Below are 15,810 nucleotides of genomic sequence, written 5' to 3' on the forward strand. Positions count from 1 at the left end.
TCTCTTCACTGGCTACCACTTGCTGCTCGCATCAAATTCAAGGCGTTGACGCTTGCTTACAGATCCACCACAGGCTCAGCACCCTCCTACTTCCACTCACTCTTACGAGTCTACACTCCTACCAGAAACCTGCGCTCATTAAAGGAGTGAAGGCTTGTGGTACCATCACAGAAAGGCACGAAATCACTTTCCAGAACATTCTCATTCACTGTCCCTTGCTGGTGGAATGATCTTCCTGCCTTCATCCGGAATGCGGAATCCCTGGCAATATTCAAAAGACAGCTGAAAACCCATCTCTTTCGTGAGCACTTAACCTCATCTTAAAAAAAAAAAAAAAAAAAAACTTCTTATTCTTTTCCTTTCACTTCCTCTAATCCCTCTCTATTGTAGCTTAGGATAATCTGAGCACTGCCCATAACTTGTATTATGAGCACTTCTTGTCTATTTGCCTCGTCATGACGACTCGCTTGTTGTATTCCTCACTTGTAAGTCGCTTTGGATAAAAGCGCCTGCCAAATGAATAAATGTAAATGTAAATGTCTTTGTAACGTTCTCGCGCTACCATAAAATAACCAAAATGGAACGTCTCCCTAAACTCATATCGGGAACATTATTAAATGTCCAACAGAGGACCATGTGGGAACGTTCTGTTAATGTCCCAAATGTCCTCTTTGTAACGTTCTTTTTTGACCATAAAATAACTAAAATGGAACGTCCCCCTAAAGTCATATAAGGAACCTTAAACTGCAGCACTTTCATTACCAAAAGAGAACATTTTAGGAATGCCCTGAATGTTCTGTAAAGGTTTGGAATTTTCAACACCTTTAGAGAACTTTTAGGGAACATTGCGCAAGGTCCTGAGCCGCCGCCTTCTAGGCTCATCCACTGCTGACAGCAAAATGGAAATATTTAAATGACTTTCTAACATTTACAGGTGGAGAATGTACCTGAAATGCAAGTTATGCACTGAGGAACACACCTCGTTCCATATCGAATATAGGCTATCGTACAAACTCGATAACCCAGCCTTAATTCAAGAATGAATGGTACACCCAATACAAAACAAAACAAAATGACATCAGTGTTTTTGGGTGTATTTATGATGTAATATAAAAAATATATTTACAGTATAAAATACACACCCAGTACACAATCCATAGTAACACATCAACAGAAATCAAGTTCTGTGACTACAAAAACAACAACAACAACAGTATTTATCTTCTCAACAGTGCATGTGGTCTCCATTATGCCCTGGGCTGATTCATTAATGTTGCGTAACTGGTGTTTGAGCCAACTCTACATATCATGTGTTACTGCAGTGACAACAGCGGCCTGGAACAGCCATGGGACCATTGCTCATGCCATGAAACCCTCATATATGCACAGCCTCAAAATATCTTTCACACAAATACATATCTGGGCACGTCCGTGGTCTGAGCATATAAGGAACCATAAATAAAATGAATGAATAATTAAATAAATTAATACATTCAACTATCACAGAACCATTTTTTTAAGTTGGCTGACCTCAGTAATCTTGAGTTTAATTTAATTCCCTGTGTCCTAAAAATCAGCAGGAATTGTTTTTCATAGACTGCCCTTCTATCCTCATCTGAAACCACTGATTTTTTTTCTAAAGGGGTTCAGTATTATGTTGAGAGAATATGTCTTTTAACCCACATTATGCGTTAACCAAAACTAATTCGGCTCAAGAAGAAACTGATACAAGGAGGAGGTACTTTACTTAAAGGGAAAAAAATGTAAGTTCAGCCAAAAATGAAAATTCTGTCATCATCTACTCACCCTCAAGTCGTTCTAAACCTGTATGAATTTCTTTCTTCTGCTGAACACAAAAGAAAATATTTTGAAGAATATGAGTAACCTAACATGCCCAGGGCAACATTGACTTCCATAACATGGAAAATAAAAGAGTCAATAGGAATCCATAAACTGTTTGGTTACTGACATTCTTCAAAATATCTTCTTTTGTGTTCAGCAGAAGAAAGAAATTCATACAGTTTTGGAACAACTTGAGGGTGAGTAAATGATGACAGAATTTTCAATTTTGGCTGAACTATCCTTTAACAGTCATGCACTTCTAATGGAAGCCTATGGAACAGAGATAGTCTTTATTTCAGAGGTTTATTTTTTTAGCGGAGCTGATGCAACAAAATTTATATACTGCTCCTCCCAAATAGTATGCAATATTAAAATTATTGCATCATAAATCAGAGTATGTTGAAAACAAAGCTGTCCAGATTGGTAATTACAGGAAGTGTGTTTTTTAGCTAATTGTTAGTGTTGGGGGTAACGCATTGCAAGTAACATGTGTTACGTAATCAAACAACTTTTTTCAAGTAACGAGTAATGCATTACTTTTAAGTTTACAACAAAGCAAGTTTTCCCATGTATTGACTGACATCTCTCCTGTTCCCATGTTGAGAGGAATCAGTGAAATGGAAACCTGCAATAATTTTAAATTTACTTTATGTATTTAATCTCACTTTATTAAAGGTGCTAAAGAGGATGTTTTGTTTTTGCAATATTACCTGAAACTGTCTTTACTAACTGATAAAAGACTATTTATTAGGTGCACTGAAAGGAATAATATTAATATACATCATCTGTGCGTGAGGTAGGGCCTTAAAAACATCAGCCAATCGTTTACGTGATCATCGCGTAAACGATTGGCCCTCTGGCTTGTCAATCACTGCCATGACGTTCCTTGTGAGAGACGTGCGCGGCTGCGCGCTCCAGTAACTTTCCACACTCCACAGGCGCCGCTTGCAATGTTTTTTGTCAGGAGACAGGAGTAACAACTGCAGATTATGAGTTACCTGCGGTGAGTCCGACATAATGAATCCACTAACACGACACGGCGAATGCCGGTGGTAAACACTCGTGTTCCAATACTCGTGCACGAGTTTTGGGAGGCGTTCCCTCGAAAGGAGGGGGGGTTGTTCTTACGCAGTCGACGAAAAGATCCTCTTTATCACCTTTAACTTTATTGATCTCTTTGCTGCTGACCTTCAATGATTCAAATCAACCTTACTATTATGCAAAAATGACTAGATAAACATCACATTTGTGTTTCAGTTTTTTATTTTTTTATTGCTAAAGTAAAAGTGTTACATTTTCTTCTCCTGTATCCTATTCTTCTGCAATCCAGAATGGCAGCACAGCTGAAAGTTTTGTTTGAGCTGCGCCCTCTACTGTACAGGTAAATATTCATTTCCTTCAGTCTAAGGCTTATTCATTTCACTTTTGGTATGAAAGTGCCATTACATTAGCCAAAAAAAACAACAACATTTGTTATTAAAACAAACAAGCAAGCCCAGACCAGGTAAGGAAAAAGTAACACAAAAGTAACGTAACCCAGTACTTTCCAATGGGTTACGTCTTTTTTTTAAGGGAGTAACGCATATTGCAAAGCATTAATTTTAAAGGTAACTTTCCCCAATACTGTTACCCCATTTAGGGTGAAAGAACAGGGGGTTGTGGTGGTTTTCTTTTCTTTTTTTCAAGTGTTTAAAATAGTGACAAAGAAGAAACTTTTTTAAATGTACAGTACCGTTCACCAAGGCTGCACCCTACGGAAGAGGATTAGGGCCAAGCAATAATAAAGAAAATAAAACCATCTCGAGATTAAAGTTGTTAAATTTCGAGAAAAAACTTGTTAAATTTCGAGAAAAAAGTTGAGATAAAATGTTGAGAATAAACTCGTTAAATTACGAGAAAAAAGTCGAGATAAAATGTTGAGAATAAACTCGTTAAATAAATTATGAGAAAAAAGTCGTTAAATTTCGAGAAAAAAGTCGAGATAAAATGTTGAGAATAAAGTCATTAAATTATGAGAAAGTCGTTAAATTACGAATTTGTTCTCATAATTTAACGACTTTTTTCTCGTAATTTAACGAGTTTATTCTCAACATTTTATCTCGACTTTTTTTCTCTAAATTTAACGAGTTTTTTCTCGTAATTTAACAAGTTTATTCTCAACATTTTATCTCGACTTTTTTTCTCTAAATTTAACGAGTTTTTTCTCGTAATTTAACAAGTTTATTCTCAACATTTTATCTCAACTTTTTTCTCGAAATTTAACGAGTTTTTTCTCGAAATTTAACAACTTTAATCTCGAGATGGTTTAATTTTTTTATTATTGCTTTTTATTATCTTTACTATTACTACATTTTTTTGATCAAACATACAATAAAAATTTTAATATTGTGAAATGCTATTAATATTATTTAAAATAACTGTTTTCTATTTTAATATATTTAAAAATGTTATTTATTCCTGTGATGGCAAAGCTGAATTTTCAGCATCATTACTCCAGTAACATTAAAGTTTAGGTGAGGTGAAATGTCCTGGTATTTCTAAGCCCTGCTGGGTACTATTAAGACTATAGAAGTAATATTGCGGTTTTACATAAAAACAAGAAAAGAAGGAATGCATTTCTCCCTTCCAAGGCCCCAGATTTCTCATTCTCACCCTTCTCACTCCCAAATCCCATCGTGACTTTCATTAACAGATTGTGGAAGGAATCATTTACCAAACAGTCCTTGAAGAGAGAGATGTAATGCCTGGGAATGGCCTTGAGCAGCGGAGGTGCCGTAACATCTGCTCATTATGAGTCAAAGTCGAGATATTTTCCTTAATTCATTATCTACTCCTACAAGACAGGAGCATGCAGTAACTTCAAACAAACTGGAGGCAGGCCAAAAACTAAATAAAGTGCCATTGGGATGCTCATCTGTTTAATGTCTGTTCTCCTTCCAAACGTTGTTATCGTAGCATCACACTAATGATGTAGCCTTCACAAGTGCTGAGTCTGGCTTTGCAATTTTAGCAGTGAGCCAGTGCTTCATTGGGCTGGAAATGATGGGTGATGTGTGCAACTTTTGCAGCAGAAATCCATCTGTGAGAAGTCTTTCATTACAGACGCATTCAGTGTGGAGATAGATGATGGGAAAGAAATGTTAACACATGCTTGGTGACAGTTTACTGTCAATTAAATATTTAGATATGCACTGCAGGCTTGCTGAATCACATTTATCCTCATGTGCTGTATTATAGTTGGTCAAATAACAATAATCGTTCTGAAGTGTTAATCTATTAGAATTGTGGGTGGGGCATTAGAATTAAGATATTATTATGATTATATATAGGAAATTACCCTAAACTAACATCAACATGAGTTCAGTGCAACTACTTGAACAAATGCCTCATTCAGAGGGCTGACGTGTTAGGTCAAAAGAACGGATAAGCCTGATTAGTCTATTGGTGTTAGAGAGCCATCTTGTGGATACAGTAGGTAACTTGTCCTTCGAAAAGAACAATATACAGTAAAAACAAAAACAAATTTTTAGCTTTTAAATACCAAGAGACAGTGTCAGTGAAGAACATTCTTCACATATGACCAATAAAATGGTCATATTTACCAAAATGAAAAAACAACTAATTTTTATTGTGCATCATTTCCAAACAAGCTGTATTTTTGACAAACTACTGATGATTAATTACTACATTAAAGTGTGAAAATATCTAGCTAAATTTAGAATATATAAAATGTCAGCTATGAAATTAGCCTTAGCAAGACAGTGGTGTCAGTCCTTGGATTCCAAAAATGTTTAAAATGTAATTTCCATCACAAAACGTTACCAAACAAAATTCATAATTTGAGATGTAGTGGAAATGTTATAATTATTATTATATAAAATGATTCTATTATAAAAATGGTGCAATATCTCTTCTGTTATATATTACTGTTAGTTAAAAAGTGAAAAGTTAAAGTCCAAAAAAAAATATATATATAAAGTCCATGGTGCCAAGAGTGTCCATAGATGAAGAAACGCTAATAATAAACCTTCAGCGCTTTTTATTCCTGACAGCGCACATGCTGTTTCCACATTACCACCTGAAAACACACACAAGTTGGGAGTATGACCTCCCACCTCGGGAAATGAGAGCTTGTGTGTGTCAATAAACATGAGACGTATTCAAATGAAGATTAAATGCCACTTAGCGATTGGCTGTCGTAGTGATTGCATCATCAGCTTCCAGTGCTCATTCTCTGTGGTCTTGTCCGTTTTGAGGTGGATGTTACCAATCAAACGCTTGGAGGACTTCTTTGAAGGCTGAAGTTCAAAAACAGACACTAGAATGGAGCATTCTCTTATCTGTTGATCAGGCAACACAAAGGTCATGACCTCATTAAACACAGTCACCTCCCAGCGCTTCTTCTGTGTTGTCCTCTGATGTCGAAGTTTGCACTGGTTGCAGGTGACGCTGATTCTGGCATAGAGAGCTGTGAGTACAATGAACAAACACCTTACAATAATTTAAAGTAATTTAACAGCATTTATTAACCATGGATAATGTTCAATTGTAAATGTACATTTTTAGTTCACAATGTATTAAAGGTGCTAAAGAGGATCTTTTCGTCGACTGAGAAACCAAAGACTGTTTGAATGCGTAAGAACAGCCCCCCTCCTTCACAGCTAATTTCGAGGGAACACCTCCCAAAACTCGTGCACGAGTATTGGAACACGAGTGTTTACCACCGGCATTTGCTGTGTCGTGTTAGTGGATTCATTATGTCGGACTCACCGCAGGTAACTCATAATCTGCAGTTTTTACTCCTGACAAAAACATTGCATGCGGCGCCTGTAGAGTGTGGAAAGTTACTGGAGCGCGCAGCCGCGCACGTCTCGCACAAGGAACGTAATGGCAGTGATTGACAAGCCAGAGGGCCAATCGTTTACGCGATGATCGCGTAAACGATTGGCTGATGTTTTTAAGGCCCTACCTCGTGCACAGATGATGTATATTAATATTATTCCTTTCAGTGCACCTAATAAATAGTCTTTTATCAGTTAGTAAAGACAGTTTCAAGTAATATTGCAAAAATGTATAAAACAAAACATCCTCTTTAGCACCTTTAATTAAAGCATTGTTACTATAAAGTGTTACAAAATAAACATCGATAAGTTTGCAACATGGTTAAGTGCATTTAATTCTAAATGCTTTTCAGCAGTTCCATTGTTGAATTCCAACAATTGATTATTCCTCACCTCTCTCAGTTTTATTGGGATGACAGACTGTGCGGATCTTCAACACTCCCACCTCCAGCCTCTGAGATGTAGGCAAGTATTTCAGGGAGAGCAGCGCCTCACCAACCATGTCCTACACGGAAAATACACCGATTGTTGCTCATCTCATAATTCCGAATTTGTTGTGCTGGGATTACACTTACTTTCTTGGGTACTTGCAGATCCTGTCTTAACTCTAGGGGATACGATATCTTCAGACTGTTCAGGGGAACACGAGCCTCTCCCAGAATTCCATGTCTTGAGTATTTATCAAAGTCCCTAACCTAAAGGAAATTATATAAAAATAAATTATTGCGTCATGGGCATGTCCTCCTTGCTAGATAAATTGTAAGGCCTGTTTAACATACCTCAAATTTAACAGTGATTCTTGATACTTCCTTCTCAGCCAGAGCACAAGAGAACTGATCTCCAAACACAGGACTGCAGCTCTTCTTCACTAGACGCGTCTGCCACTCGTGCAGCACACTGTGCAGTGAACACTGCTCCTCATCTTCTCTCTCTGCCCACAGCAATCGCACCCAAACAAAAGGGTCCACACTGTGACTGAAGTCTCGCACGGCCAGATCCTGGGCGTCCAGTACGGTCACCACCAGTCTGGCCTGCAGCTGATCATAGAACAGTGAAAAGCGCAGAGATCCCTGGATGTGCTCCTCTTCAAGGTCAACCATGCTATCCAGGTCGAAACTACTGCCCAGGTTGGTGCAAGAGGAGCCAGGTGACAGTTGGTGGCTCAGTTCCTCATAATGAACCTCCATCTGATGGACAGAGTGTGTATCTGGTCTAATTTTCTAGCATAGTCTCTTATTGGATATTTAGAAATACAAACAAACTGTTTGGCAACCGAAGCAAACTATATGCAAACGTGTTTTCAAGAGCAAGCAGAATATATGGAAGCAAACACAGCACAGGGTATGAAGATAATGATGGTTTATGTAAATGGATCTTACCTTAGAGTCTCGTGTTTGTGTACCATACTGAAAACCTCCGCTTTTAGGCAATACGGCATCTGCTAGCACAATATTCCCTGGAATCATATAGATGTTGATAGATATTCTGCATAAACCCTGTTAGCTTTGAGGCATGCTCTAAGGCTTCTTATTAGATATAAACTGCTGTTCAAAAAGCATTTATTTGATCAAAACAGTAATATTACAGTAACTTTTTTCTATTGTAATAATAAAAATGAAATGCAATTTATTCCTGTGATGGCAAAGCTGAATTGCTCTTCAGTGTCACATGATCCTTCAGGAATCATTTTAATATGCTGATTTGGTGCTCATTTCTTAATATCACTATTTTTGTGGAAACCGTGATCAATTTTTTCATGATTCTTTGAATATAAAGTTCAAAAGAACATAATTTATTTGAAACAAAAATATTTTGTAACATTATAAATGTCTTTACTGTCACTTTTGATCAATTTAATGCATCTATCCTGCATAAAAGTATTAATTTCTTTAAGAAGAAAAAAATAATTCTGGCTGACCCCACAATTTTGTACTGTAGTGTAGATATAATGAATCATATACATCTTATACAATACTGCACATCTAGGCTACAACTAATATTACATATTGTTGTAATATTAGGCCAAATATAGAAGTCAATCAGTTAATTAGCATGACAACTTACCAGCTCTTTGTAAAACAGGAAAAAGTGTACAGTAGCGGTAAATCTGCCATATTAAAAGACAGAGGGCTATAAGGAAAAGGAGAGCAGATATGGCCAAAATACTATACTCCACTTTCTCTGAGAATAGCAGTTGAATTTCTCCAAAGGACAGACTCAAAGTGGTAAAGAAAATCATGTCTTTCTGCCATGTACAGCCCTGGAAATTAAGTACATAAAGTTACTAATGCTGCGTTTATTGATATCAGTTGTTATACATACATGTATTTAACCTGGCAAGAATCAGTATCATGTTATATAACATAAACCCCTGGTTTCACAGACAAGGCTTAAGCTAGTCCAAGACTAAAATGCATGTTTGAGCTGTTTTAACTGAAAGCAACTTGCACTGACATATCTTAAAATATGCTATTGTTTTGTCTCAAGATGCACACCAGTAATGTTTTTTTCTAGGGAACATTTATAAAAGCTACTGAACTAAGGCCTAAATTGGCTTAGTCAATCGGGCTATACTGTTCACACAGTATTTTATATACTATAAAAGGATTTAATATATACTGCATAAAGTATTTAGATTAAATATGTCTATTTTGAGATACTCTCTAGGAAAGGACAAAGGACATTGTAGGTTTATTACATTTTAAAAAGGAAAGCACTAATAAAGTACCAAAGCCTACCTTTTCAAGCTTCAATTTTCCTCCATTATTTCCATTTTACGAATAAACTATGACCGGAGTGGATCCATATTCAAACGCAGTTGACAGCGATCACCTGACAGATGCTCAGCAAACACAAGGGCAAACCTGTTTGATCACTTGTTCATTCATTTCTTATTAAACCGGCTTCCTTTGCTCTCTATAGCTGAAATATAAGATGGATACCATGTTCCTCACTGGCAAATGTAGAACTGCTCTCTTCCTACTTCTTTACTACTCCACTATGCAAATTCAATGGCCAGCTTATTACTGCCTTATATCCAAATAGCCAAGGCTTGAGATTAGATAATTGCTCATGAAAAAGAGTCAGTGTTGTAGATGGGAGGACCTCCATTTGACGTTTAGAAAAAAATTATATGCATAGAAATGTCATAATCTACATGAAAAAAATTGTAGATCATTAATTGCTAAAATAAATCATGTACTATGTATTGAAATATAGCTAAACATAAAGATAAGCTCTGAGCTGAACTGTTTATTTACCTGAAAGGCTACATGTGTACATAAGAAAACTTGTGTCAGTTTCAAAAAGTAAATCAAAATATTCAAAATATGTTTCTGAATACAGCTTTATTCATACATGTGCAGTTTTATGATATAATATAAATGTTAAGAATTTTTTTAATTTAATGTCAATACAATATTTAATATGAAAAGCATTCTACGACATATTTTATGCATTACAAAACAATAAATAAATAAATATTAAATAGGGAGAAAGGTCGCTTTTTGTCCGAGGACTAAACACAAATACCCTGCTGTAATTCACAAATATGGTTTAAATTGTGAGTAACACTCAGAATTGTCTGCTTGTAAACATGAATAAGTGGTGAAAAATTTGTTCATAATTTACCAGGCAAGATGTCATCAGCATTTCAGTGCTTTTAATGCCAAGTTGACAATAATTATTTAATCATGATCCACTCCAATTACTGTCACATCCACACCATCCAAAATATTAAAGGTGCCCTAGAACTTCTTTTTAAAAGATGTAATATAAGTCTAAGGTGTCCCCTGAATGTGTCTGTGAAGTTTCAGCTCAAAATACCCCATAGATTTTTTTAAATTCATTTTTTTAACTGCCTATTTTGGGGCATCATTAACTATGCACCGATATATAGGTTGCAGCCCCTTTAAATCTCGTGCTCCCTGCCCCCGGAGCTCACGCTTGCCTTAAACAGCAAACACAAAGTTCACACAGATAATATAACCCTCAAAATGGATCTTTACGAGATGTTCGTCATGCATGCTGCGTGCATGGATTGGATCATGTGAGTATAGTATTTATTTGGATGTATTACATTTGGTTCTGAATGAGTTTGAGGCTGTGCTCCGTGGCTAACGGCTAATGCTACACTGTTTGAGCGATTTATAAAGAATGAAGTTGTGTTTAAGCATTATACAGACTGTAAGTGTTTAAAAATGAAAATAGTGACGGCTCTCTTCTCCGTGAATACAGTAAGAAACGATGGTAACTTTAACCACATTTAACAGTACATTAGCAACATGCTAACGAAACATTTAGAAAAGACAATTCACAAATATCACTAAAAATATCATGGATCATGTCAGTTATTATTGCTCCATCTGCCATTTTTCGCTATTGTTCTTGCTTGCTTACCTAGTCTGATGATTCAGCTGTGCACATCCAGACGTTCTGCCCTTGTGTAATGCCTCGATCATGGGCTGGCATATGCAAATATTGGGGCGTACACCCCGACTGTTACGTAACAGTCGGTGTTATGTTGAGATTCGCCTGTTCTTCGGATGTCTTTTAAACAAATGAGATTTATATAAGAAGGAGGAAACAATGGAGTTTGAAACTCACTGTATGTCTTTTCCATGTACTGAACTCTTGTTATTTAACTATGCCAAGATAAATTCAATATTTAATTCTAGGGCACCTTTAAAGTAACATTACATAAACAAGGAAGATAAAAATAACCCTGAACCAGAATGTAGATTATTAAATATGTAAATATATACATATATGCAGCAAAACGAAAACAAAACTTCTATTGCTCGCATCTAAAAATCATCTGCAGAATCACCAGGGAAGCTCTTCACCAGTATAGTGAAGAAATGACCCATGATCCTTTTCAGTCAAACCACCAATCACAGACAATACAGAGGAAATGCTTTCTTCAGCGCTCAACGGTGCCTGTATAGAAAACAAATCAACAAACCACAAGAGTTTATCACGTTTTACATTTTTGTAACAATTTGGTTAGCACAATGACAGACAGCAGAGATAACTCACTTCAGGTCCACCCATATCAGTGCGTACCCAGCCTGGATGCAGAGCCATACACAGGATCCCATCTGCCTCTAGGTCCACTGCCAAGCATCTGGTGACCATGTTCAGTGCACTCTGATACAAGGCAAATTCAACTCAGTATCTTAACCGATATGTTCACAGACATATTATTATATCCTTAAAAACATAAAATGGTGCTTCAACAAAGGAATCAAATATTTAAAGGTGCCCTAGAACTTTTTTTAAAAAGATGTAATATAAGTCTAAGGTGTCCCCTGAATGTGTCTATGAAGTTTCAGCTCAAAATACCCCATAGATTTTTTTTTATTCATTTTTTTATCTGCCTATTTTGGGGCATAATTAGAAATTAGCCGATTCAGGGTGTGTGGCCCTTTAATTCTCGTGCTCCACGCCCACGGAGCTCGTGCTTGCCTTAAACAACATAAAAAAAGTTAAAACAGCTAATATAACCCTCAAAATGGATCTTTACAAAGTTTGTCATGCACCACGTCTAATCGTGTAAGTACAGTGTTTATTTTGATGTTTACATTGATTCTGAATGAGTTTGAGGCTGTGCTCCGTGGCTAATGGCTAATGCTACACTGTTGGAGAGATTTATAAAGAATGAAGTTGTGTTTATGAATTATACAGACTGCAAGTGTTTAAAAATGAAAATAGCGACGGTTCTTGTCTCCGTGAATACAGTAAGAAACGATGGTAGCTTTAACCACATTTAACAGTACATTAGCAACATGCTAACGAAACATTTAGAAAGACAATTTACAAATATCACTAAAAATATCATGTTATCATGAATCATGTCAGTTATTATTGCTCCGTCTGCCATTTTTCGCTGTTATCCTTGCTTGCTTACCTAGTCTGATGATTCATCTTTGCACAGATCCAGACGTTAATACTGGCTGCCTTTGTGTAATGCCTCGATCATGGGCTGGCATATGCAAATATCGGGGGCGTACACCCCGACTGTTACGTAACAGTCGGTGTTATGTTGAGATTCGCCTGTTCTTCGGAGGTCTTTTACAAATGAGATTTATATAAGAAGGAGGAACCAATGGAGTTTGAGACTCACTGTATGTCATTTTCATGTACTGAACTCTTATTATTTAACTATGCCGAGGTAAATTCAATTTTTGAATCTAGGGCACCTTTAATCAAAATATCTTCCCTTCCCTTTTGCAAAGACTTCTCTTACCGGTGGGAGGACGGGACAACATGTCACCAGTGTTGCCAAGTCTGCAGTTTTCCCACGGAAATGGGCTACTTTTAAGTTGTTGCCGTGGGTAAAAATTTTTCCGTGGGTTGATTTTCACCCCTGTACATGATTTCAGTGCTTCAACACCCCCAAAACACCCCCCAGACGTACAAATTCAGTGGAGAATTCGGCCAACTGATGGAGAAAATCGCATTGGATTATTTTTGGGCTACTTTTGATGCAAAGACCTGGCAACCCTGCCTGTCACTCACATGACATTGCAGCAATCCAGTCAATTCCCAATGAAAAAAATCAAGTCTCGCCCCACATTTTTTCTTGTTTGAGAAGTTGTTGTTGTGCCGAATTTCGACTCCCTGCTAGATTATTACCCCCCTAGTATTGGTAGGTTTAGGAGTAGGTGTGGGGGAGGGGTTAGGATTATTGGTGGGGTTAGGATTAGGCAATCAGGTCGTGACTTCAACGAGGGGGTAATAATTTGGGGGTTGAAATTCAGCACAACACCGTCTCACTCAGATAAAGGTCACAATAAAGGGAAGTACAGACTATCGCAACTTTTGTTTCATGCTGACTTTAAAACTTTTACCTTGGTGTTTAGCTCCTGCCCCACATTTTTTCTTGTTTGAAAAGCCATTTCACTCAGATACAGGTGCTGGTCATATAATTAGAATATCATCAAAAAGTTTATTTATTTCACTAATTTCATTCAAAAAGACCATGGTATCCCTGTTCTTAATTGGCCAGCAAACTCGCCTGACCTTAACCCCATAGAAAATATATGGGGTATTGTGAAGAGGAAGATGCGATATGCCAGACCCAACAATGCAGAAGAGCTGAAGGCCACTATCAGAGCAACCTGGGCTCTCATAACACCTGAGCAGTGCCACAGACTGATCGACTCCATGCCACGCCGCATTGCTGCAGTAATTCAGGCAAAAGGAGCCCCAACTAAGTATTGAGTGCTGTACATGCTCATACTTTTCATGTTCATACTTTTCAGTTGGCCAAGATTTCTAAAAATCCTTTCTTTGTATTGGTCTTAAGTAATATTCTAATTTTCTAAGATATTGAATTTGGGATTTTCCTTAATTGTCAATTATAATCATCAAAATTAAAAGAAATAAACATTTGAAATATATCAGTCTGTGTGTAATGAATGAATATAATAGACAAGTTTCACTTTTTGAATGGAATTAGTGAAATAAATCAACTTTTTGATGATATTCTAATTATATGACCAGCACCTGTATACGTCACAATACAGAGAAATAAAGATTATCGATTATTAACTTTTATTTCATGCCGACTTTAAAACTTTTACCTTGGCGTTGAGCTCCAGAAACAATATCACAAACCTTTGATATTCTGTAGGGGTACCATTTGAAACTGTCGGAACGATCACCCCAGTAAAGCTCAATTGAACCCAGCAGTGATGTCATATTGATGACTGCTGCTCTGTGGATGCCCATCCCTGTTCCCTTTGCAGCTGCTCGCTTCAGCAGTGGAAGCATGGCCTGCATGACAAGTGCAATCAGTAGGTTAGATGTTTGTAATGTGCATATATTGAGTCTAGACTTAATCAGAGAATTGAAACCTTGGTGATCATCAACGGTGCAACAGAGTTGGTATGGAAGTTTTCCAACATCTTGTCTGCAGTGACTGTCTCTAGGTTTGCTACAACATTAATTCCAGCATTGTTGATGAGACAGTTGAGACCCTCCTCTTGAACTAGCTGTTCCACCTCAGATGCAGCTCTTTCTATACTCTCTTGACTGATGACATCTAGTAACAGAGATGTTCAGGATTAACACAACAGTCAGGTAAACAAAGTGTAATTTTTAATTAATACAGCTTCTTCTAGATCAGTGGTTCATAACTGGTGTCACCATTCAAAATGGGTTGCAAGTTCTTTTTGGTAGTTTTTCCTCCACAGCAGGGAGAAAAACTAAGCAAAATGCAGATAAAGATAAGATAAATAAAAAGACCTTCTCCCAGCTACATTAAATGGTTCAAGTCAAGCACTTTCGCTGTTTATGCATTTTAAAAAGTGTCAATTTCATGGTAGTTAATGTTAATATTAACACTTTCATCCTCTGAGGGATTTTTTTTGCACAATAATATTGTGTTGTGTTAGGTCGCCACCTAATGTTCAATGCAAAATCTGGGTCATGAAGCAAAATCAACTGAGAAGCACCATTCTAGACTAGAAACTGCTTTTAATATACTTACCTAGTTTAATAATGTGTATGTTTTGATGCTCTTCTGCCAACCTTTGCAGTTCCTATAAAGCAAATAGGTCTTTTCAAAATATTTTACTGTTTTTAGGACCTCATTTTAAACTACATAAAATGTATGTACTTTTAAAACATTATCACACTAAAAAGCTAATAAAAATATACACTTTCCTTTATACAACCATATGACTTTTAACCTAAAATGTTAATGTTGAAATATGTTGATTGATTGTACTTGTCAACTGCGCTTGTGCACATTACCATGCAGCTAACAAGATGACTGTAATTGATCTGGGGCTGGTTTCTAATGTTTGTATAGTAGGCCTAATGCAAATACTACACTGTCTGCTCACGACTTTACCTTGGCTCCATCTGGATTCCGAGCAGTAGCGATAATCTTCCCGGGAGAAAAGCCTCCCGTTACTAGACTCTCAACTATCTGCAGCCCGAGGCCTCGACTGGCTCCGGTGACCATTAAGTTTGAACAGTTTTTAAATGCATGACTCATATTGACACTTTATTCGAGAACACGAGTTAAATTTTCTGTCCCGACAAGTTAGATGACAGCTTAATGACAGAATTGTCTATAGTCACGTGATCCGGGAATCAGCTGTCTCCACGCGTCACC

The 15,810-nt window shown here is 37.0% G+C and overlaps 2 protein-coding genes across 3 annotated transcripts; both read right to left on the bottom strand.

Moving 5' to 3' along the window:
• Positions 1-4,247: 4,247 nt before the first annotated feature.
• Positions 4,248-10,536, bottom strand: syt19 (synaptotagmin XIX). 2 transcript variants are annotated; one of them, XM_048168020.1, is made up of 7 exons: positions 9,422-10,536; positions 8,748-8,943; positions 8,063-8,139; positions 7,463-7,870; positions 7,259-7,378; positions 7,077-7,188; positions 4,248-6,310 (listed from the first exon to the last, which is right to left on the bottom strand). In XM_048168020.1, the coding sequence occupies exons 2-7, from the start codon at positions 8,920-8,922 to the stop codon at positions 6,003-6,005; spliced, it is 1,200 nt and encodes a 399-aa protein (XP_048023977.1). In that variant the 5' UTR covers positions 8,923-8,943; positions 9,422-10,536; the 3' UTR covers positions 4,248-6,002. The 2 variants fall into 2 exon arrangements, with proteins under 2 accessions (XP_048023977.1, XP_048023978.1); XM_048168021.1 differs by having other exon boundaries at positions 8,748-10,536.
• A 717-nt stretch (positions 10,537-11,253) lies between these two features.
• Positions 11,254-15,808, bottom strand: si:dkey-12e7.4 (uncharacterized protein LOC558132 homolog). Its single transcript, XM_048168023.1, has 6 exons — positions 15,544-15,808; positions 15,178-15,229; positions 14,543-14,730; positions 14,304-14,462; positions 11,721-11,831; positions 11,254-11,621 (listed from the first exon to the last, which is right to left on the bottom strand). Exons 1-6 carry the CDS (start codon positions 15,688-15,690, stop codon positions 11,508-11,510), a joined length of 771 nt encoding a protein of 256 aa, XP_048023980.1. The 5' UTR covers positions 15,691-15,808; the 3' UTR covers positions 11,254-11,507.
• Between the last annotated feature and the right edge of the window lie 2 nt (positions 15,809-15,810).

The sequence above is a fragment of the Megalobrama amblycephala genome, linkage group LG19 (assembly GCF_018812025.1).
Source record: "Megalobrama amblycephala isolate DHTTF-2021 linkage group LG19, ASM1881202v1, whole genome shotgun sequence".
In the NCBI taxonomy this organism is placed as follows: Eukaryota; Metazoa; Chordata; class Actinopteri; order Cypriniformes; family Xenocyprididae; genus Megalobrama; species Megalobrama amblycephala.

Excerpts from the sequence above, each read along its gene's own strand:
- si:dkey-12e7.4 (XM_048168023.1), bottom strand. The coding sequence starts at position 15,690 with ATGAGTCATGCATTTAAAAACTGTTCAAACTTAATGGTCACCGGAGCC. Across the intron at positions 14,463-14,542 it reads CACCGTTGATGATCACCAAG|GCCATGCTTCCACTGCTGAA; the intron begins GTTTCAATTCTC and ends CTTGTCATGCAG. Across the intron at positions 11,832-14,303 it reads ACCCCTACAGAATATCAAAG|AGTGCACTGAACATGGTCAC; the intron begins GTTTGTGATATT and ends GCCTTGTATCAG.
- syt19 (XM_048168020.1), bottom strand. The coding sequence starts at position 8,922 with ATGATTTTCTTTACCACTTTGAGTCTGTCCTTTGGAGAAATTCAACTG. Across the intron at positions 7,379-7,462 it reads GAATCACTGTTAAATTTGAG|GTTAGGGACTTTGATAAATA; the intron begins GTATGTTAAACA and ends AATTTCCTTTAG. Across the intron at positions 7,189-7,258 it reads ATCTGCAAGTACCCAAGAAA|GACATGGTTGGTGAGGCGCT; the intron begins GTAAGTGTAATC and ends TTTTCCGTGTAG.